This window comes from Chlorocebus sabaeus, chromosome 20 (assembly GCF_047675955.1).
Source record: "Chlorocebus sabaeus isolate Y175 chromosome 20, mChlSab1.0.hap1, whole genome shotgun sequence".
Taxonomy (NCBI): Eukaryota; Metazoa; Chordata; class Mammalia; order Primates; family Cercopithecidae; genus Chlorocebus; species Chlorocebus sabaeus.
Window position 1 is genome coordinate 117947029 of NC_132923.1, and position 21393 is coordinate 117968421.

The following is a 21393-nucleotide window of genomic DNA, read 5'->3' on the forward strand; positions in this document are numbered from 1 at the left end:
CAGAAGGGCCTGGGTCTTTATCCTCATTAGAAGACAGCTCAAGGGCTTTCTTTTCATGCACCTGTCCTTTTAGTGGAGGTAGAAAGTTAGCCCTGTTCCTGAGCATCCCCAAGCTAGGGTGGGAGAGGGTGTATAGAAATCCCCCTTGACATGCCACTGGGGTTCCCCTACAGACAAATGAAAAGGGCCAGGTCGTGACCAAGACGGCACTCCTGAAGCAGATGGAGGAGCTGATCGAGGAGCCCGGCCTCACGTGCTGCATCTGCAGGGAGGGATATAAGTTCCAGGTACAGCTGCTGGGCTGCGGTCGGTCCTGAGGGCCCAGCCTGGCCCCTTGTTCTAGGTAGCATCCCCCTCCTCTCCAGGCCATTTTGTTCTTAGCTAGGCAAGGTCAAGGCCTGCATCTTAGGAGATTAACAAAAGGACCAGCTGTCCTCTTTAGAGGCGGGAAGGCAAACTCATCCGAACTTTAGACTTTGTTATCTTTATCATCATCATCACGACAAATGCTACTGATGGGATTCTTCCTGTATGTGAGGCCTCATGCTCAGAGCTTTGTGTAAACTGGATAATTTTATTTAAACCTGTAAAAAGTCTCAACTTGTGGTTAAGCAAACAAAGGTCACATGGCAGAGCCAGAATTCCAGCCTAGGCTTCTCAGACTCCAGACCTGGGCTTTTAAAAACACGCCATGCTGCCTCCATTCAGAATAACTGGGAGGAAAATCAGAACTTTCTTGGCTTATCCAAACTAGATTCCACCTGAAAGGAGCAGAGCAGCCAATGACCTGCTGGCTCTCCTGAAGGCTCAAAGGTGGCCTTTTCTCTCTAGCTTGAACTTACTGCTCAGAACACAGGCTGTGGAAGGGCAGGTGCCTGGGCCACAGGGCTCGTTAGTTCTGTATAATGCAGGTTCCTCAGAGCTGCCTGGCAGGTTTTGAAAAGCAAGGGAATATCAAGAAGTCACTTCTGCATTTTCAGACAGATGAAGCACAAAGTAAAGAAAGATGGCCGAGGCTTGCTAATGTGTCTGCCTCTACATCTGCACCACATCCCCTTCTTACTGGTTGCTCCCATAATCCTCATTTCACTAGGGCTGCGCCCAGCCAAGTGCTTCACCAACAGACTGAGGAACTGGCCTCATCTGCTCTTCTGAACTTCCCTAGTGAGAGCAACATGAACCCCAAGGCATAGTCCAAGAAGGGCGACAGTTCCCCTCTGCTCTGCTTCCCCTGAGCCTGACTTGGAGTTTCTCCTCTCCTCTCCTTATGTTGTCATCTTTGCAGCCCACGAAGGTCCTGGGCATTTATACCTTCACGAAGCGGGTAGCCTTGGAGGAGATGGAGAATAAGCCCCGGAAACAGCAGGGCTACAGCACCGTCTCCCACTTCAACATTGTGCACTATGACTGCCACCTGGCTGCTGTCAGGTAGGCCCTGGCTCTTGCGGGAAGGCTCCTTCAGTAGGCCTGCCTGTGGGCCTGGAGTGAGTGGGACTGCCATCCTCGTGGTTTTAAATCTGCTCCTTAGGGTCTGGGGAGTAGGGTGTTCTGCCTGACACCATATAGGTCCCCAAGCAGTTATTTGAATGATAGGAAAATATGCTTTGGCCTGGGCCCAAGGCTGGTGAGAGCAGCCCTGCCTACCGCAGTCAGCAAAGCCAGCATGTACCACATTGGGGCTACAAATGGCAAATTCTCTTTGCAGGGTCAGGAGCCCGGGCTGACTGACTTCTTAGTGTTGGCACGCCCCCACCCCCACCCCTGCCTAGGTGCCTGGTTGCCACCTTAATTCCAGCAGTCGCTTGTCCCTGCTCTCCTCCCTATCCAGGTTGGCTCGAGGCCGGGAAGAGTGGGAAAGTGCCGCCCTGCAGAATGCCAACACCAAGTGCAATGGGCTCCTTCCAGTCTGGGGGCCTCACGTCCCTGAATCAGCTTTTGCCACTTGCTTGGCAAGGTGAGTGTTGATTATTTTTCATGGTGGGATGGTGGGGATTTGCAGGGGATGGGACAAGACCTGCTATCAACCCAATCCCTGGTGACACCGTTTCCTGTTACCTTCCTTGGGAATCCATGTCTGTCTGTTTGGTGACTGGGGAACTGTTCAGAGCAGACAGGGTGGGGGATGGAGGCTTACTCAAGGGGTGACCTGACATGGCCTGCCACAGGGTGGGAGGAACCAGCACCCTCAGCTTACTGGGCACCAGATGAAATTTCTGGGTCTTCACTATGCCTTTGCTGGTCTTATGACATAAGATGTGGGACCCTGACTTGGTCATTGAGGCCAGAATTTCTGAGTTCACTTCTACAGTGTGTGGCTCTGAGGTTTAAATAATGAAAGTGGCTTAGTGGCAGAGGGGATGTTGGGCTCCTTAGAAGGCCTCCCTGGTCCTGAAAACTCAGATAAGAATAGCTAAAGCATCTATTAGGTCCTCATGTCTTGCTGATGCCTTGTGGAGTGGTGCCCCACCCCAAGTCCTGTTTTAAAGCTCAGGGATAAAACCATGCCTGTCAAAAACACAGGCAGCTGACAGTGATAGCGGGCAGCATGTTGAAATGCTTAACCTGTGTTCTTTTGTTTTGAGACAGAGTTTTGCTCTTGTCACCGAGGTTGGAGTGCAATGGCGTGATCTTGGCTCACTGCAGCCTCCGCCTCCCAGGTTAAAACGATTCTCCTGCCTCAGCCTCCCAAGTAGCTAGAATTACAGGTGCCTGCCACCACGCCTAGCTAATATTTTTTTTTTTTTTTTGAGACGGAGTCTCGCCCTGTCGCCCAGGCTGGAGTGCAGTGGCCAGATCTCAGCTCAACGCAAGCTCCGCCTCCCAGGTTAACGCCCTTCTCCTGCCTCAGCCTCCCGAGTAGCTGGGACGGCAGGCGCCTGCCACCTCGCTGGGCTAGTTTTTTGTATTTTTTAGTAGAGACGGGGTTTCACCATGTTAGCCAGGATGGTCTCGATCTCCTGACCTCATGATCCACCTGTCTGGGCCTCCCAAAGTGCTGGGATTACAGGCTTGAGCCACCGCACCTGGCCACCCAGCTAATTTTTGTGTTTTTAGTAGAGACAGGGTTTTGCCATGTTGGCCAGGCTGGTCTTGAACTCCTGACCTCAGGTGATCCACCTGCCTCGGCCTCCCAAAGTGCTAGGATTACAGGTATGAGCCCCCTCGCCCGGCCGGGCATGTATTCTTGTATACATTGTACAGATGAGATGTAGAGTTTGAGCAACTTGCTCGAGGTCACCCAATTAATAAGAGGCGCAGCCCAGATAGATGGGAACGTGTATTGACGTAGGGGAAAAAAACCGCCTTTGTTTGGAGATTGAAGAGCTCATTCTTATGGACAGATCACTTTGTCAGTCAGAATGGATGAGTTCTACATTTCTTCCTCCAAAATGTGCTTCACTTGCAGCCACGGTATGTCCTACAACATTGGTCCATTAAGAAATGGGTCCCCAGGAGTGGTGGGCTCTCATCAAAACTTGGAGAGAATCACATTCAGTCACTGCAGAAATGAAAATGTCCTACAGACTTGTCATCCTGCTGGCCCCAGCCTTGGCCTCAACTTTCCCTTTTATTCTTGTCCCCATTTGCAAACCTTTCCAGCTATCAGGCCCGGGAGTATTGGAAGGAGGCTCTGTCTCCCAAACTGGGTTTTCACCAGGAACTCACTTCCATTTCATTGTTTGTTCTGCTTCCCCTCTAGACACAACACTTACCTCCAGGAATGCACAGGCCAGCGGGAGCCCACGTACCAGCTCAACATCCACGACATCAAACTGCTCTTCCTGCGCTTCGCCATGGAGCAGTCGTTCAGCGCAGACACCGGCGGGGGCGGCCGGGAGAGCAACATCCACCTGATCCCGTACATCATTCACACTGTGCTTTACGTCCTGAACACGTCAGTACCCTGTGTCCCAGGGGCGGCATCTCGCACACTTACCCTGCATCCCTCTGCCTGAGATCCCTCAGCTTCTTCATAGCCTTTCTTGCTAGTTCCAGAGCAAGTGTCTGGCCTGAGGCAGCCTTTTTGCCGAGGTGGGGATCCTCATCTGCGTTCTTTTAGGGCCACGCAGAAAAAGCAATAAAGGGAACTTCCTTCCCCCAAACTGCCCTGTCTCCCACCATGGGCAACCCAAAGACCACATCCTTGGACCGACCTTCAGCTCATGGGGGAGCAGAAAATGGGAAAAGTCAGGCCACTGAAGCCTCTACTTCGATGCAGCTGCTACTTCTACTTTCCAGACTGTTCTCTTGAATAGGGGGAGGCCACAGGTCGGAGCTGCGCCCACATCATTAGTCAAGGGCATATGGTTTGTTACAGGTGATGGTTTCCCATCAAGGGGATGCAGCAAAGCTAAGGACCCAGTTCATAAATGGAAAACTGGATTTGTTATCCCTGTTTTCTCTACACTGGGTAATGCTTCTGGCAAGTGTGAAGGGAAAGGGAATGTTCAAGATTATCTGGGAAAGTCAACCAACAAGGAAGGCAGCCAGGAAAAAAAAGAGATTGGTAGCTTTATCCATGTGCATGTTATGGGACAGTTAGGTTGGTACCTGGAAATATAATTTTAAAGAAGCTCTTAGGCCAGGCACGGTGGCTTACACCTGTCATCCCAGCACTTTGGGAGGCCAAGGTGCTGAGCCCAGCCTAGGCAACATAGTAAGACTCTGTCTTATTAAAAAACAAATTGTTTTAAATTAGCCAGACACACGCCTGTAGTCCCAGCTATTCGGGAGGCTGAGGTGAGAGGATGGCTTGAGCCAAGGAGGTTGAGGCTGAAGCGAGTCGTGATCACACCACTGCACTTAGCCTGTGCGACAAAGCAAGACCATGTCTCAAAGAAAAAAAAAATTAGGAGATTGACTATCCTTTAGCTCTTCCATTTAATTCACTGTTTCATGCTTGTAGGCCCCATCTCCTAGCAAGAGGCTTACAGTTCCCTGTTGAAAGGTTGTGTATAGCTCACCCCGGGTAGCTGCAGCACAGTTTAGGCAACAGGACAGTCCATCTCTTGTCTTTTCTGGTTCTTTCTCTTCAACAATGTTATTTTTTCCTTCCCTCCCGTTTCCTTGTGAGATAAAAGGCTGACCTCGAGACCACAGGCTTCATTGTTAAAACATGCAGAGGCAGGTTGACATCAGTACATTACATCATCTGCTGAACTGCTTAGACTGGCGGGAGCAGCACCCGGCAGCATTGATGGCACAGACCTTCCCACTGTCCAAATGTCGCTCCTTCTCAGTGGTCCTGGGGCCCTGGACAGAGCCCTGGGTAACTAGGTGTCAGTGTATTTCTGAAAAGCCAGACATTTGTAATTCTCAAGTCCCTTCATTGGAAAGGGAACTGGCTCTCTCACAGTTACTTTGGTCAGCCCGAGGCTGACCCAGAAGCTTCACAGAGAGGCCTTGCTTCTTGGCCACAGACTGCTTCCCAATTGACAGCTATCCAGTTGACATTGGTGGGCGCTTGGTCATGGGGGTGAGTGCGTTTGGTGGAACATATGTGTATGGAAGCAAGTATGTCACAGCATGGCCACTGTAAGCCAGACCAGAGCCTGAGCAGGTCCTGCAGCAGCCAGAAGCCTCAGATTCCTTACAGGGCTGGAAGATCAGGTTGAGTGGACCCATCCATGCCCATCTGCAGGCAGCAGAAGCAGGCAGGGTGTCCCTGCACCCTCTCCTCCTGCTTTCCCAGAGTCCAGCATCTGTGCCAGTGTCAACTATAGACCTGGTAACTTGGGTTCTAGTGTTGTGTGTGTCCCCACCTCTCCCCACCAGTGCCGCATGGAGTTAGGATAGGGCATCAAGCATTCACGGCATGAGAGCAGCATTCAGGTTCTAAGGAGAGAGTGTACCCAGAAGCAGGTCATCAGGAAGGACTTAAGTCACCTCTCAGTGCTGACTCCGTCAAATGTCAAAGCTTCAGCGTGGAGAAGGAGGTAGGGTTAAGATGGACAGGCTTCCTGGCTTCAGAGCCCAGTTCTTTCCACGATGTGAGACTTTGGCAGAATCCTTACCTCCTGCGTACTGCAGTTTTCTGTTTCTTTAAAATTGGGATAGTGGTGGCACCTGTCCCATAGCGTTCTTGTGAATACCCAGTGAAATAATCCCTGTAAAGCACTTAGAGCAGTGCCTGGCACTGAGTTTGCTGTGGTCATCATCATCATCATTGCAACTTAGGACACATGAGGACAAGAAGGCGCGCTCATCTGGGAGAGACTGTTCTCACGAAGGCGGGAGGACCTAGATCATAAGAAGGCAAACCGGAAGTGGGAGCCTAGGAAAGGAACCACATGCAAATTCAGTGCAAACCATGTAAACATAACATAACAAGACTATGTGGAGCAAGGGGGAGTCAGGCTGTGGACCCGCTAGGGAATCTTGGTTCATGTTTTGGCCCCATTACTCACTAGCTTGGTGACTGGGCAAGTCACTTCACTTTTCTGGGCCTCTGGAGTTACTAGCACAGTTCCATGTTGGGGGGATTGTGAATGTCCCTGATACATGGTGCTCAGAAGCCAGTAGTTTCTTGGAATTGTGTCAGAGCTGGGGTGGGAGCTAGAAGCGGGGGCCATGGAAGAAGGGAAGATGCCACAAAGAAGGGCCTGGAAGGGGAAGAAGGGCATGGATCATGGATTGTCAGAGGGAGTCGGGGGAGTAGTCAAGGATGGGTGGGGAGTGTTCAGTCATCCAGGCGTTCAGCAAATGTCACAAGACAATGACAAATTGAGCAAATTCTTCCTGCTCTTGCTGCCGGGTCCTGCTTCCACCCTGCTTTTATTTTATCATGCCTGTTTTCTTCTAGAACCCGAGCAACTTCCCGAGAAGAGAAGAACCTCCAAGGCTTTCTGGAACAGCCCAAGGAGAAGTGGGTGGAGAGTGCCTTTGAAGTGGACGGGCCCCACTATTTCACGGTCCTGGCCCTTCACATCCTGTCCCCTGAGCAGTGGAGAGCCACACGTGTGGAAATCTTGCGGAGGCTGCTGGTGACCTCGCAGGCCCGGGCAGTGGCTCCAGGTGGAGCCACCAGGTCAGTACCTGCTTCGGGAAGCTGCTGCTCACTATTTCCCATAATCAGTTTTGAAAAGCTGCTTAGCGGTATACATGTGCTAGGCGGAGGCATGCTTTGTGACTGCGGCAGTGGACACCAGCCCTTCTCCCTTCTCAGTTTGTCATGTGAAGAGTCTAAGCTGATAGCTGGAGGTTGCCTGGTCATTTCCGGGTTTTATGTTCAGCTACTACAAAGGTAGAGGCAGGCTTACCTACTGTAGAAAATGTTGGAGAGGAAGGCAGCCAGGCACAGGCTGGTACAACCAATGAGACGATCGGAGCTGCCAGGACTAAGAACAGTAATCAGGTTTTCCAAATCTTGCTGGCATTGGCATAAGCCAGGAAAGTTTCAGTGTGGCCACATGGGGTATTTTCTAATAATTAAAAACTCGTCTTCACTCTCTCTTGGTTACATTCCTATCCCATGCGTCCCACAGTCCATGAACCTTTCTTCTTCTAGACCACTGTCCTATACATGTGGACACCTCCCCAAGAAAGAGCGTGTCAGAAAGGAAGTGGTCTTTGATTTATGACCTTGGGCTGTGATTTGGGTCTGATGGTATCGAGAGAAACAGCTGTAAACAACCACCACAGCATCTCTTTGAGGACCCACATGGATTGCTGTGCGCAGGGGAGACTCCATGGGTACCACTCAGGCTGCCAGTGGCTCCACACAGTCTCTGCCTGTCGTGGGGAGCTACAGAACAGGCTTTGGGTTTGGCAGTTCGCTTCTGTCCCTCGAGTGAAATGTGTCTCTGCTTCATTTCTGGAAGATCGGTTTTGTGATTTTTGTGATACTGCTTTAGCCCAGCATTCGTGGGATCATGTCCACATTTGTAGGCCAGCCAGGGAGCAGAGGGAAACTTTTAGGGCCAAGATAAAGACAAGCCAAGTGGAAATAGCGTGTGCCCTCATTGGCACACCTGGTATCTTTATATCCATTAGCCCTAATTGATCAAGCATTTCTGCTCTGTGCGCACTTCATGCCCCCGGAGAGACCAGGTTGGAGCTGTACTGTTGAATCTGGCCTGTACCAAATTGTCACTGGAGAGTGGGAGGGGCAAATCTTGTTAGATTCCTAGGTAACCCCTGCCCCCATTCTTAACATACCACTTTCCAGTATTTCCCAAGAGCCTGAATTAATAGTTAACTAGCTGCTGGAAATCAAAAGTTAGATCTTGCAAATACTAAGTTGAGAAGTCAGGCTTGGCCTGCATCCATATGCTGCATCCATGCAAAAGAGCGGCCGTTTATTGGGCACAGTCTCTCCATGGCGGGTGTGAAATCGGAACCCACAGGAGCGGTTTTGCTCTCAGTTAGGAGACTAGCATTCATTACTGTCCCAGGCAGTTAAGGAAAAGCTGATTTGGTCACAGCTTAATTAGGAAATCCAGTGTGAGCTACATTCATGAGTTGCTGTTTTCTCTGTAGCAGTTTAGTCACCTTTACTAATTGGCCTTAAATAATTAAGTTGGGCAGGGTCACTCAAGCTTTCTGCTTACTAAAGCAGAACAGCCACAGCAAAGGGCCAAACATGGCCATGGTCTGGGGTTGTGAACCCGGCACTCATCAAGAAGACTAGGAAAGGCACTGTGAGTTTGCCCGATACTGGGAGGAGACCCACTGGGGAGAGACCACGGCTGGAAGGGCGTTTAGAGGTATCATCCTGGCATTGGGGCAGCCTCACTGGTGGCAGTGTTTGTCCTAAGTCCTGTAAGTCATGGGGTAAGGAGTAGTAGCAGAGACACAGAAATGTAGCTCAGCAGAAGCTGGCCTCTTCTGCACATTTGACATTCAGAAAAAAAGTTCCTCTGCAAGGAACTTGCAAGTACGGAAACCTGGGACGTTCTCAGGCATCTGTCAGAACTTGATCTGTTACCTTATCTGCCAGGGTAAAGAACTGCAGAGAAATGGATTCTTGTCCTAGTTCACGGGTCCACCTTCTAGGACTTTAGGCTGCAGCATCATCACATGTATGCAGGAGAGAAAGTGGGGGCTCGGGAAGGTACTGGGGCAGAGGGAGGTCACAGGAAGCATATTTTAGTAGAGAGGGAATTGTCCCCATTTATTATTATTAGTCTTTTGTGAGTTATTTATTGAATGCACATGTGGATGGCGTGTCTCATGTTAGGCAGCCCTTCACTTGAGGTCCATATAGTTTTAGCTTCTATAATAAATACCATCTATGTTGTCTTATTTTTATGATTCTTATATATACCCATGCATTTTAATACTAAACATTTAATATATGTCCCTTTAGTCATGGGATGTGTTCCAGCCGAGGGGAGCCTGGTCTTTCTGTATTTCATACTGGCTCTACCTGCTGTAATCATCCCTCAAACCAAGAGTGCCTGCTGAGAATGCAGTGGACGTTGTTAGAGGCATTCCCCACCCCCCCACGACCCCCCCGCCACCCCCCATATCCCAAGGAACTGGCTGGTCTTTAATCCTGAACTGAATCATTGGATTAAGTAGCAACGATACTGGTTAGAAACAACAGGGTGTGGTGACAACTTGGATTATCCCAGGATTTAGGTGATGTCAGGGTGGCTGCGTGCTCCATCTTAGACATTACCATTGCTTAACACCAGCTTCCTAGCAGCTTGCTGCCGTTCAACACAGCACATGTTTGACAAGTTACTGTGTTTGACTGGTTTAGGTCTGCTGGCTTTTAAGAAATTTCTCCTAATGGGAGCGTAAAGACTGAATTAGAACCTTGTTTCCTACCTCATTTATTAGGTTCCATCAAATTCCAAGAGTTTGTGGGGGCCCAAACACAAGGGATACATAGGAGTCCTTTGCCTTTCTTTAAGTCAGTAGCCTTGTGTTTGCCACGTCTGCCCTGGTGATGTCCCCCCCAGTTCCATTTTACCCTGATCTGGAAGATGAGCACTGAGAGAATCAGATGAATTTCATGGAGCATTTTTATGACCAATAAACTTCTGGGTCCCAGGGCTCCAGAGGTTCTTGCCCACAGCTGCTTTTTTCCAAGCAGAAGGCAAGTCCCTGGAACTCCAAGATGCATAGACCACTGTGGCTCTTCCTTGCTCCCAGAATGCCTTGCTCTGTCCTTGTGAGTATCCTCCTAGGGACTTCATGTGATGGAATTGGATTTTCTTTTGCAGGCTGACAGATAAGGCAGTGAAGGACTATTCCGCTTACCGTTCTTCCCTTCTCTTTTGGGCCCTCGTCGACCTCATTTACAACATGTTCAAGGTAAGGAGGCTGTCAGACACCCAGTGGGTTTTGGCAAGAATGTAAAATGTGTGTACTCCTGTCCCTGACCCTGCCTCAGCACCCACATGGCTGCTCCTCTGCTGGCCGGGGGGCGCTTTGTTCCTAGAAACAAACACCCCCAGCTGTGGGAGGGATTGGCACTGGCAGCCTGGAGCCTTTGTCTGTGAGGTACATTTGTTTTGTTTTGTGAGACGGAGTTTTCTCTTGTTGCGCAGGCTGGAGTGCAGTGGTGTGATCTCAGCTCACTGCAATCTCCGCCTCCCAGGTTCAAGTGATTCTCCTGCCTCAGCCTCCCAAGTAACTGGGACTACAGGCATGTGCCACCATGCCTGGCTAATTTTGTATTTTTAGTAGAGACGGGGTTTCTCCATGTTGGTCAGGCTGGTCTCAAACTCCTGACTTCAAGTGATCCACCTGCCTTGGCCTCCCAAAGTGTTGCTATTACAGGCGTGAGCCACCGCACCCGGCCCACATTTGTAGCTGAGATCACCCCCATCACCTGCTCCTGAGTCTGCTCCAGGCTCGACTGTGCAGGAAGACCTTCCCTCCTGGGTCTCTCTTTGCTGCTCTTGCCACACTATTGGGATAAGCTCTGTTGCCCTGAGTGAGTCTGACTTACCGCAGCCAGCTTATAACAGGACAGTCCTCTCCGGAGAGAATCTGAGTTTTTGATTTGGTTCCTTTCGTCATTGGAATGAAACAGCCCATGGAAGCACGTCGACAAGTCCCTTTGCTCTGGGAATGTGGATGGGAAGTGTATGGGGAAGGAATGCAGCCACTTGGAACCTGTAGGTTCAGTGCCTAATAAGGGGGCCCTAAGAGGAATGACGTAAAATTTTGTTGTTTCTGGAGACAAAACACGCGCTCTAGGGTGTGTGTTGGTATGCTTTGGTGTAGGTTGGGAGGGCCGTCCTTTGAGAGGTTGAAATGGCCTGACTGACTTGAGGTGGAAGATGAGGCAGCAGTCAGTCACCCACCTTTCTGTCTCCTGTTGATTCTCGTAGAAGGTGCCTACCAGTAACACAGAGGGAGGCTGGTCCTGCTCTCTCGCTGAGTACATCCGCCACAACGACATGCCCATCTACGAAGCTGCCGACAAAGCCCTGAAAACCTTCCAGGAGGAGTTCATGCCAGTGGAGACCTTCTCAGAGTTCCTCGATGTGGCCGGTTAGTGTCAAGGTTTTCTCTTTTAAAGATCCTCCACAGCAAAGCCCTGCGTCTTCCTCAGTGGGGCCAGCCGTAGCTTTATTTTCACAACCAGAGGAAACGCAGTATGAGCCAGCCTGTCAGCTGCCACCAAAAGCCCTGGGAAAGATGGCTACATAGCAAGTCACCAATAATAAGAACAGCAGCTTTAACATGTACTGAGCACTCCCTCTTTCCCAGGCAGGGTCTGTTCACTGTACATGATCTCAGCCCTCGCGGCAGCCCTATATAAAGCAGGAGCTTTGGTTATCCCCACTTTATAGATGGGGTAAATGAGGCTCTGAAGATCAAATAAGTGGCCAGGGGAACATAGCTAGAAAGTGGTAGGGTCCCTGTTTGAGGCTGTTTTTTAACGGCAGTTCAGAGAATTAACACGCAAATTGCAATGCGCCGTCTTCCTCCCGCGTCTTAGGTCACAGTTGAGGGAGACATGGGCGACCGAGCAGGGCCCCTCTGAACTGTGGGTGTGGGAGTTGTGGTCTGACAATTCCTTATCCCACTGCTAGTAAAAATGAAATTCTTTGTATAACAAATCTGTCATTCTAATTGTGAACAAACACATTAGAATTGTTTTGGATTTCATAACCAAGCACCAAGGGACAGCAGAGGGAGGTGACTTGGCCTGTACCTGGGAAATCCACCTAGGGTTAAGAGACAGTGCCCTGTCAGGTTGTGGGCGCCATGGCATTACAGCCCCCATCAGAACACCATCCCTACAAAGGTCAGCTCCCCAGAGCCAAAGCACAGGCCACCAAACCTGCCAGCTCTTTTGTGAGCTTGTTTCACTTTGTTCTGGTGTTCATCATGGGAATTTTGTGAAGTCTAAAGGAGAACAATCCCCCCCAGATCCCACTCTTAGGAGAACGCCTCTGCTAACATTTTCTCTATCTTGTCATCCTCTGGGAATGAGACCCACTACAGGGCCGGAGGGTTGCTCAGTGTGAATTCCTCTTTCTTCCCAGCTCAGAGCCAGCTGACAGATTTTCCCAGAAAGCTCTGTGCCTCCACATTGGCTGCCCCTTGCAGTGGCCTCAGTGGAAGCTCTGTGCTGGGATGGCCTTCGTCGGCTTGGTGCCTGCCTCCGCGTCTGGGTGGGCCTGTGCTAGCACTGCTCACCTCTGTGTGTTTGTTAACTCCACCACCTCTTTACAGCTCCCACTGGCTCTGTTTCAGCCTAGACGTTTCACCAGCATCATACCTTAGCACATGCCTCGTGTTCTTCCCAGAAAGTCAGCCCTGGGACCAGGTGGGCTGCTAAAGTCCTCAGTGCTGGGCCCTGTGCCTGTTGCATGAGCCTGTGTCACTGTGACTGTGGAAGTTGGAGCTAGTGAGAGGAGGAGGAGGTGGGCAGGGGAAGGAGGGTCCCCTGGGCTCGGGCTCCACACCAGCCCTGAGCTGCTGGCAGCACCCCTGGCCTGCAGCCGGGAAGAGCCAGAGCCCTTGCCGGGCAGCAAGCCTCCGTGCCTTCCACTCCTAGGTCACGTTTTGACAGCACCACTTTATTACTTTGTTTAAGCTGTTAGAAAATTTCAGAACATCAGACACACCCTGTTCAAATGTGAGAACAAAAACACCTTCCAAAGCCAAACGGGGATAGTCTGAGCCGCTCTCTCTTCCATTAGCCCAGATGCTTGGGCAATGACTTCAGTTCGGATGCCGCCAGGCCTTTAGGGCTAGCAGCTCCACGGCTGTTTTACGTGTAGCTCTGGCGTCTCCTGTCCCCTGCTCAGTGACAGAGGGGTGGGGCCACCAAGACCTCCATGCAGCTTGAGCACCTTCTGTGAGTGAGGTGCTCGCACATGAAGGGCCTCATTGAGCCCCCATGGTGGGGCCGCAGGGCTTCTCCCTGTCTCTGTTTGATGGCTGAGGAAATGGAGCTCCTGCGCTTTGACAACCTGCTCAGGACCCCAGGACCATCATCAGATCAGAGCTCAGAAGAAGCTGGGGTCGTGCCACCCTGCGCTGCTCCTCCCAGCCCTCAGGGGCAGGGCTTTCTCTGGTCCCAGAGCCCTTTGAGAAGATGGTAGACTGCAGGCCCTCTCCTTTCAGAACCCACCTTCCATTTTGCACTGGGGGTCAGTGGATTTGCACATCCCTGGGTGTCCCTGAGCTAGGTGTGGCCTCTTCCACTTCACCCCCAGCAGCAGTGCCTGCTTCTGGAACAGGACTCCTGCTGCTGCGGAACAGGGTTTTGCTCAATGACTGCCTCCCCGGTCATGCTGCTGTCCAGTGAGCAGCCAGGCCAGAGCTTGTCGGGCCACAGTGTGTTCTCTGCTAGATGCAGCAGCTGTGACTCAGGGGGAATGGGGGCTGCATGCCCGCCCCTGACACACCTCTGCCTGCTGTGCTTTACAGGTCTTTTATCAGAAATCACCGATCCAGAGAGCTTCCTGAAGGACCTGTTGAACTCAGTCCCTTGACCACCACGCAGCAGCTGCAGCGGCGAAGACGAAGCTGGCTTGCCTTCCACCCTCTGTTCTCCCTCCTTGTGCGTTGAGTTCCCTCCACGGATGCTGCATTGTTACCCCGCCCTCCCCTCTCTCATTTTTCTTGGTGTGGCTTGGGGTTTTTAGGCTTCCTGTTTTATCTCGTGTGTGTGATGCACTAGCTATGAAGTTGTCTGTAACCCAAGCCATCAAAGGGCCTGTACATACCTAGGAGCCATGAGTTGTCCCGGCCAACTTCATACTTGAGTGTGCACATCTTGAGAAATAAACAAATGACTTAATACACATTGAAAAAGAAGGTGTAGCCTGCTGCTTCAGCTCCTCCTCAGTGGTGCAGGCCAAATGGTTTCCCTTGAATGCACAGCCATTTCCGGCGTCAGCCCAGGAAGACTCATGTCAGAATTGCTGTCTCCAGGCCTGTTGTCAGTGCTAAGTGGAACCTGTCTATTCTTGGCCAGCAAGTTGGGGCACCACATTTGATGGCTCTGATTTTTCCCAAAACAAAGCCCCTGCCTTGCTCTTAATTTTTTGGCCTTAAGAGCTGGAACCCAAAGATACGTGGAACCCAGAGCTTTCCTCGCCCTCGGCTGAAGGAAGGCTGGTGGAGCCCAGAGCTTTCCGTGCCCTCGGCCGAAGGAAGGCTGGTGGAGTAGGGCACGGTCTTGTTGGACCACAGAGGCCTGGGGAGCATTTGATGTTCTCATGCTGCTGTGAATCGGGAATCCCTTGGTGACTTCTCTCCAGGGTTGTCATGTTAAGAGAGGGCCTGGGGCAGACTTGGGATCAGGATAAAGAGAGTGGCTGCTATCGACATGCCAGGCACCCAGTGTATCTTATTTCTAATCTCTTCAAGAAAGGGCCCATGAGCCAGAGCCACTCACCCAAGGGCTCCCAGCCAGGGGCTGTGGAGTTGTCGGGTTTGTGCCTCCGAAGCTATGTCCTGACCAGTGTGGTTGCCGCTCCTGGAGACCTCAGACCTGCTCCCTATACACGTGGGCAGCAGGACTCCCGAGGGCCTCTCCCCAGACTTCGGGAAAAGGCTCCCCTCGTGGGAGGGAGGGCTCGCTCGTGCCTGTCTCCTTTTTTCTTTGTGGGCCACTCAGCCAACTGACGTCGCCTCCTCTGTCTGGATGTCCAGTTTCTGTGGCTCACTCCTCAGGCCAGATTGTCTGGGACTGGGGGTGGCCTCTGGGCTCCTGTAGACTTCCACAGCCAGGATTTCACATCCTCCCCAGAGCCTCTGAGCGAACAGCCACAGGCGGGCATGAGTGTCGTGCCTGGACTGAGCTGGAGAGACAAAGGCGTTTGTGGCAAGGGCCCAGCTGGAAGCCGTGGCAGACCAGAGCATGCATGTGCTGGCTTGCACGAGCACACTTTGGTGTTTGTGTTGGGGACACCGGGCTTCTGAGGGACTGGCATGGCTCCAGGGAGGGGAGCAGCCTGGTTGAAGCGCGGCCAGGCACTCACTCCTTTGTTCAGATCCCAGCTCCACTGCCTGCTGTGTCCACAGTCTCCTCACCTGTCAAATGGGAATATCTTTGTGGCGGGAGGGTGCTGAGGTTTCCACGAGCTAATCTGCCTGCCGTGTAGAAACTAGTAGCTTCTCTTACTGTTAGTGAATTTGTTTTAGTCTGAAGGAGGCACCCATGCCCCGGGTGAGGACGATGGAGACCCTGGTCTCGGCACACTTCCGCCTCACACTAGGAATGCCCCAGGCTTGCGCCCGCTGTGTGTCTGTGCTGCCCACTTTCTGTTGGTCTCGAGAGACCGATTCAGGTGTTCAGGAGTCTGTGTTCACTGTTGCATCACCCCCTTGTGAGGAATAAAGTGGAGCAGCCTCATCCGGACAGCGAAGCAGGGAGGGAGTGTGGGGAGCAGCCAGGTGAGCTGGTGGCATGGGGTTGGCTGCACAGAGACTGGCCTCGCTGCTTCGTGTGGCTCAGGGAGGCTCAGCACGTCCATCATCACGCTTCAGGGCAGTGAGAGTGAACCTGGTGCCTTCAGAAGCCGTCCCGAGGCCTGCTGCTCTGGCCTGCAAAGATGGAGTCACCAAAGTTCATTACAAGGTGTTTGCTTATTTTTGTCTGCCGTGCATTTTTTTATTTCTTGCAAAGGCCTCAGAGGATATTGGCCCCAGCCCAAACATATCTTGTTTTCACTGGTAGAGCTTTTCCTGGTGTCTGCACAGGGATGCTTCTAGTGGCGCTGCCATAGCCCCAGACAGGCTGCTGACACGGCAGCCATGAGGTCTGCAACAGGTTCCAGGGGGTGCTTTTGGCCTGCTCCAGCAGGAGTGGAGGCTGGTCTGGGGAGGGAGCCACACCTCTCCAGGCCCAGGTCTCACGAAAGGAGCATAAAAGGGCACTGAAGAAAAAGCCACTTAGCCCTCTCCTGTCCCACACCAGTATCTGGGCCCATTGTTTCTTGGGTCCCTGTCTTTCTCAATAGGCAGCCCCTGTTGGGGAATTAAGTTGATTCTGGACTGCCTACGCCTAATGATAGCTGCACTTTTAATCCTATGAAGTTTGAGTTCAGCTATAAAGTTGGGGAGGCAGTGTCAACACCTTCCTTGTAGAATGGCTAAAGCCTCTGGCATTCCTCAGTCAGCAGCCGCCCTGGCGCCCAGCTGTCCAAGTTTGTTGCTCTTAGAGGTGAAAAGGGAGGCCCCCTGCCTGCACCTCCCCTCCCCAGGGTTGTTTGTTGGGACACCAGGGGCTGTGCTCTGTTCTCTGCATTTCACTCCTGCATCAACCCTGTACATTAGGTGCTGGAATTTCTGCCTTAACCAATGGGGAGGCGGCCCTCAGAGGAGGTAACTTGCCTGCTAGGGAGTCAGGAGCTGAGCGGTCTGTGGGACTCCAAAGATTACTCTGGGTCATGCGACTTCATTTGTTCCTTCCAGGATGTAGCAAGTGTCTCCTCGGTGCCAGGGACTTAACAGAGGTGGAGGGCACAGCGTGCATCAAACAGGCCCTGTCCTCATGGAGAGGAGAGAGTCAGAACTGAGGGGTTCCAGGACAGGTGTGAGGTGGCAGTGTGGAGTGTAGGTAGACAGATCAGCGTGGGGGACAGGCTGTGACTTACATGCTCCTTAGGTGGGTGGCTGGGTTGGTCCACCCCCAGCTCCAACCTGCCGATGGCCAGATTCTCGTGTCTGGTTGCAACAGGCATCCTTTTTGGTCACTTAGCAAACCTCAGCTGGGCACCTAGTCTTTGCTTGGCTATCAGCATGGGGTCCCTTTAGGGGACTGGGAGGAGCCAGAAGAGACTCACTCTGCTCTCCAGGCTGCAGAATATAGCCCAGAGCTGGCCACTTCCCACCACCTTTGCACCCAGACCCAGCTCCTGGATCTCCCACTTCCTCCCACTCTGTAGTCCGTTCTCCAAGCACCCAGAACAGTCACTTAAAAAACGCTGCAGGTGGTTGCCTCTGAAACTGTCTTTTCACTTTCACATTTTGAAGGCCAGCTAAACTACCTCCCAGGCTCCCAGGCCCTCTCCAGCCTCCCTCCTCCCTACTCCCTCTCATCCCCCGCTCCACACACTTGCTCCCTGCTGTCCCCTCGCACAGGGCACACATCCACTGCCCAGGCTTTCTTTGTCCCGTTAGCCCAGATGTTTGCATGGCTCCTCTCCTCCCTCCACTCAGGTCTCAGAGATGCCCCTGAGCCCCAGTGTGGGAGAGCAGTGCGCTCCGGGGCCCTCTCTGCCCCTGCCTGCCCTGTTTCGGTGCTTTCTGCTGGCCTCATGCAGCTGTGGTCAGCTCGCCTGTTCATCTCCCTCAGCTGCGTCCTGCTAGTAGCTTTCCTTTATTTCCTGCTGCATCTGCAGTGCCTAGAACAGTGCTCGGTGCATAGAGGACACTCGGGGAGTATTTGTTGGCTGAATAATGGGTCTATGTCAGGATCTCCCAAGAAACAGTCAGCTATCTCCGCAACCCTATGCCTGACTCTGGGATGATGGGCAGTAAATCCAAACCTGATTCCAGTAACAGGCTGGAGCAGGTGGGCCCATGAGGGCCCTTCCCCACCATCTCCTGCCCTTTGCTGTTCCTGCAGCAAGGCTGGGCTGAGGCCCTGGAACATGCTGGAGGCAGAGCTGGTTCAGACCCAGGCTAGAGCGCCCAAGTCAGGGCTCCAGCCAGGCTCCTGCTCCGGGTCATACCCCTTCCTCCTCCTGTCATAGATCACCTCAGGGCAGGGCCATTCCTTTGCCTGGAGCTAGCTTTGGTCTCCCAGACCACAAGTCCTTTTCAAGCTTGAGTGGTTCCCAGCAGCACCAAGAGAATGGCAGAGAGGGACAAGGTAAATCCCCAGGCTGAGCTTCCTGGAGCTGGCTGCTGATGCTTACCTGGGGCGAGGCCTGGACGAATCCCCCACCTTCTCTTGGTGCCCTTGGTCCTCTTTCTGACCCCAGCCTGGCTGGTGACTCAGATGCAACAGGGGGAACAGAGTAGCCTCTGAACAGGAAGGGAGCTGAGGGCTGGCCTTTACTCAGGGCCTGCAGGAAGCTTGTGTTTCACCTGCAGCATGTCCTTCCATCCTTGCGACCATCCCAAGCGGCAGGTGGCATTCCCTTCTCCACACAGGTAAACACAGGTAAACAGAGAGGCTGATGACCTACCCAGGCTCACACAGCAAAGGGTGGAGCCACGATGAGAACCCAGATGTGTTTGGCTCTGAAATCCCCTTTTTACAGAGAGTGTTGCTGGCCTGGGGAGACTGGTTGCTTTTCATGCTGGGGCGCGGGGACCAGAAGGAGGAAGAGGGTGAAGGCTGACTTAGAGAGTGTGACCCAGCTTGCTCCCTCCTGTTCCCGTGGCCAGCGGAGGCAGCCTCAGGGCCCCGTACCTGAGGATGCGGCCGAGAGGTACATGTCCTGGGACTAAACAGTGGCATTGCATGGGCTCTGAATTTGGGGTACCGCCCCCCGTCAGAGGGCAAGGGCCACATGGTGTAGAGGCAAGACCAAGGGCTCCAGAGGGGGCCCAGCCCTGCTATGGGACTTGAGCAAATTTCCTAACCTGTCTGTGCGGGTGAGGATTCAAGGAACAAATACAGGAGAAAGTCCTAGAACCTGGCACGGCCCAGGCACGGCTGGCCTTAGCTGTGACCGTCAGTGTTACTGTATCAGTGTGTCAAGGAATCACAGATGGCCGGGCATGGTGGCTCACGCTTGTAATCCCAGCACTTTGGGAGGCCGAGGCGGGCGGATCACTTGATGCCAGGAGTTTGAGACCAGCCTGGCCAATGTGACAGAACCCCATCTTTACTAAAAATACAAAAATTAGCCGGGCATGGTGGTGGGTACCTGTAATCCCAGCTACTTGGGAGGCTGAGGCAGGAAAATGGCTTGAACCCCGGGAGGCAGAGGTTGCAGTGAGCCGTGATTGTGCTACTGCACTCCAGCCTGGGTGACAGAGCAAGATTCCATCTCAAAACAACAGCAGCACCAACAACAAAAACCAGGAATCACAGAATGTCTGGGGGAGGATCCCTTAGGCTCCACAGCACCTCTCTCCTTGTCTTATGGGTGTCAGGACAGATGCCCAACCTGACACGCACACACAGGTGTACACGCCTTCCAGGCACTCACAAGTTCAGTTGCTTTGGTAACATCTGTTTGCTTTCCGTGGTTTATTTCTGTCTCTCTGCTCCATGTTTCCTGCCCTGGGGGGGGGCTACTCCCTTCCTCCCCTTCCTTATCTGTTGCTCAGTCTTGGAGCTTGGCCTGGTCCCCATGAGTTGCCAACTTGCCCCCTTTGGCCTCCTTAACAGGCCTGGAGAAGCTGAGCAAGGCATGTGCAGAGGCAGAGCTGTTTCCGCTGCCGCCTGGCCGTGTCAGAGGGACCCCACCCTCCAGAGCATCAGGGCCCCAGCCTGGGATGGGAGGGCTACTGGCTGCCATCTGCCTTGGGAGCTGCCCCTGGCCAAGGCAGCCGGGGTCGGCATCCAGTGCGTTTCGCTCTGCCCCTTTGCCCTGACTTCAGAGCTTGAAGGTGAACTCTGATCCCTTCACTCTAGGGTTAGGGACAGTGGGCACGGAAAGCAGGAGCGGACTTGCATGAGGCCCCCATCACTTTCCCACATTGCACGCAGTGTGATGACTTCCTGGAGGAAAGCGTGGGGCGGGAGGTGCCTGGCTTGAAGTGCGGGAGGAGCTGGTGCTCTGTTTTAAGGGTCAAAGTGACAGGTGGATTATGAAGACAAGAATCCCACCAGCTCACCTCCTCTGGCTCCTCTGGGCTCTGAGTCAGTGCCGATCTCTGGCCACTACCACAAGCCCCAATGACCTCCAGCATCTGCAGCAGGCTGCGGGCTTCCTCCTGAGGGGCATGGGGTGCCGCCCTCTGGCAGCCCCCTGGGACATTGCCAGAGGTCGGCCAGGCCTCTCAGGAAAAGGGAGATGAGCTTCTGAGGCGCTGAGTTGAGGAAGCTGTGGTGGGAGGTATCTAAGGTCACCACCTCTGACGGTGGTGGGACCCACAGCGGGTATGGGGCAGCGGGCTCTGTGCTTTGCTGGGTTCCTGAGTCCAGGGGGCTGGGACAGGACCAGAATTAGCCCCAGGTGCCAAGTTTACAGGGAGAAGTCATCCAGAGTCCTGAATTCGCATGCAGGATGGGAGGTGGGGGTGTTCTGGGCATGGGCAGGAGTGAAGGGCACAGGGTCTCAGGCTCATTGTTCCTTGGACTCTGTTCCTTAGGTCCCTCTGTCACCTTTGGCCAGTGCCACCCCATCCACCCCTTCTGTCCACAAGCCAGCTTGGTCCCGACAAGGGGTCCTGGCTGGGCCCCCTATTAGGCTGTTCCTGGCTTCAGAGATCTGGGAACTGCACCGTAGCCGTATTTACTAAGCACCCACTCCAGTGGGATCTCCATGCCTCGCGTGGTCTCCAATTCTTGTTACTGTTCTTCCTGTTTTACAGATGAAGAACCTTAGGCTCAGAGAGGCAAACTTACCTATCCAAGGCTGCACAGCCCGCAAGTGAGATGCAGCCTCCCTGTCCAGCCAGCCTGAGCCCTGCTTCTTCACCTGACCCTGCTCCCCATCTGGTCTGGGCACAGATTGGGTTAGATAATCCCACCTCCCAGCAGGAGGGCACAGCTCTGGGAGCCAGGGTTTGGCCGGGTGCCCAGCAGGCAGGCAGGGCAGCCACAGCCAAGGGTTAACTGGCTGTAGGCTGGGAGCCGTACTCGGGGCTGGGCAGACAAGGTGCAAGGCCCTGGGAACCAGCTCCAGGCCGGGCTGACAGGGAGCTCCGCAGGCACCCCTGTCAGCCCTCGTGCCAGGACAAACAGGGCAATTAGGAGGTGGCTTTTGTTTGGTGGGGCCTGAATGCTGGGCATGGAGCTGTGGGCGCTTCAGCCTCCACCCTCTCCTGTGGCGGGAATCTGCTCATTCAAGGGGACAGGGTCACATGCGGAGTGTGACAGCAGACAACAGGACAATGCCACTC

At 53.1% G+C, this 21393-nt stretch overlaps 1 protein-coding gene across 5 annotated transcripts in view; it reads left to right on the forward strand.

The window, feature by feature from the left end:
- Window positions 1-14235, forward strand: part of UBR4 (ubiquitin protein ligase E3 component n-recognin 4) — a 138613-nt gene extending 124378 nt beyond the window's left edge. For all 5 annotated transcript variants that reach the window (XM_073007767.1, XM_073007766.1, XM_073007769.1 and 2 more), the window contains 8 exons: window positions 174-287; window positions 1286-1428; window positions 1829-1954; window positions 3701-3895; window positions 6803-7027; window positions 10173-10263; window positions 11289-11451; window positions 13846-14235. In XM_073007767.1, coding sequence (XP_072863868.1) covers window positions 174-287; window positions 1286-1428; window positions 1829-1954; window positions 3701-3895; window positions 6803-7027; window positions 10173-10263; window positions 11289-11451; window positions 13846-13910 — 1122 coding nt within the window. In that variant the 3' untranslated portion in view covers window positions 13911-14235. The remainder of the gene's footprint in view (window positions 1-173; window positions 288-1285; window positions 1429-1828; window positions 1955-3700; window positions 3896-6802; window positions 7028-10172; window positions 10264-11288; window positions 11452-13845) is intronic.
- Window positions 14236-21393: the final 7158 nt, after the last annotated feature.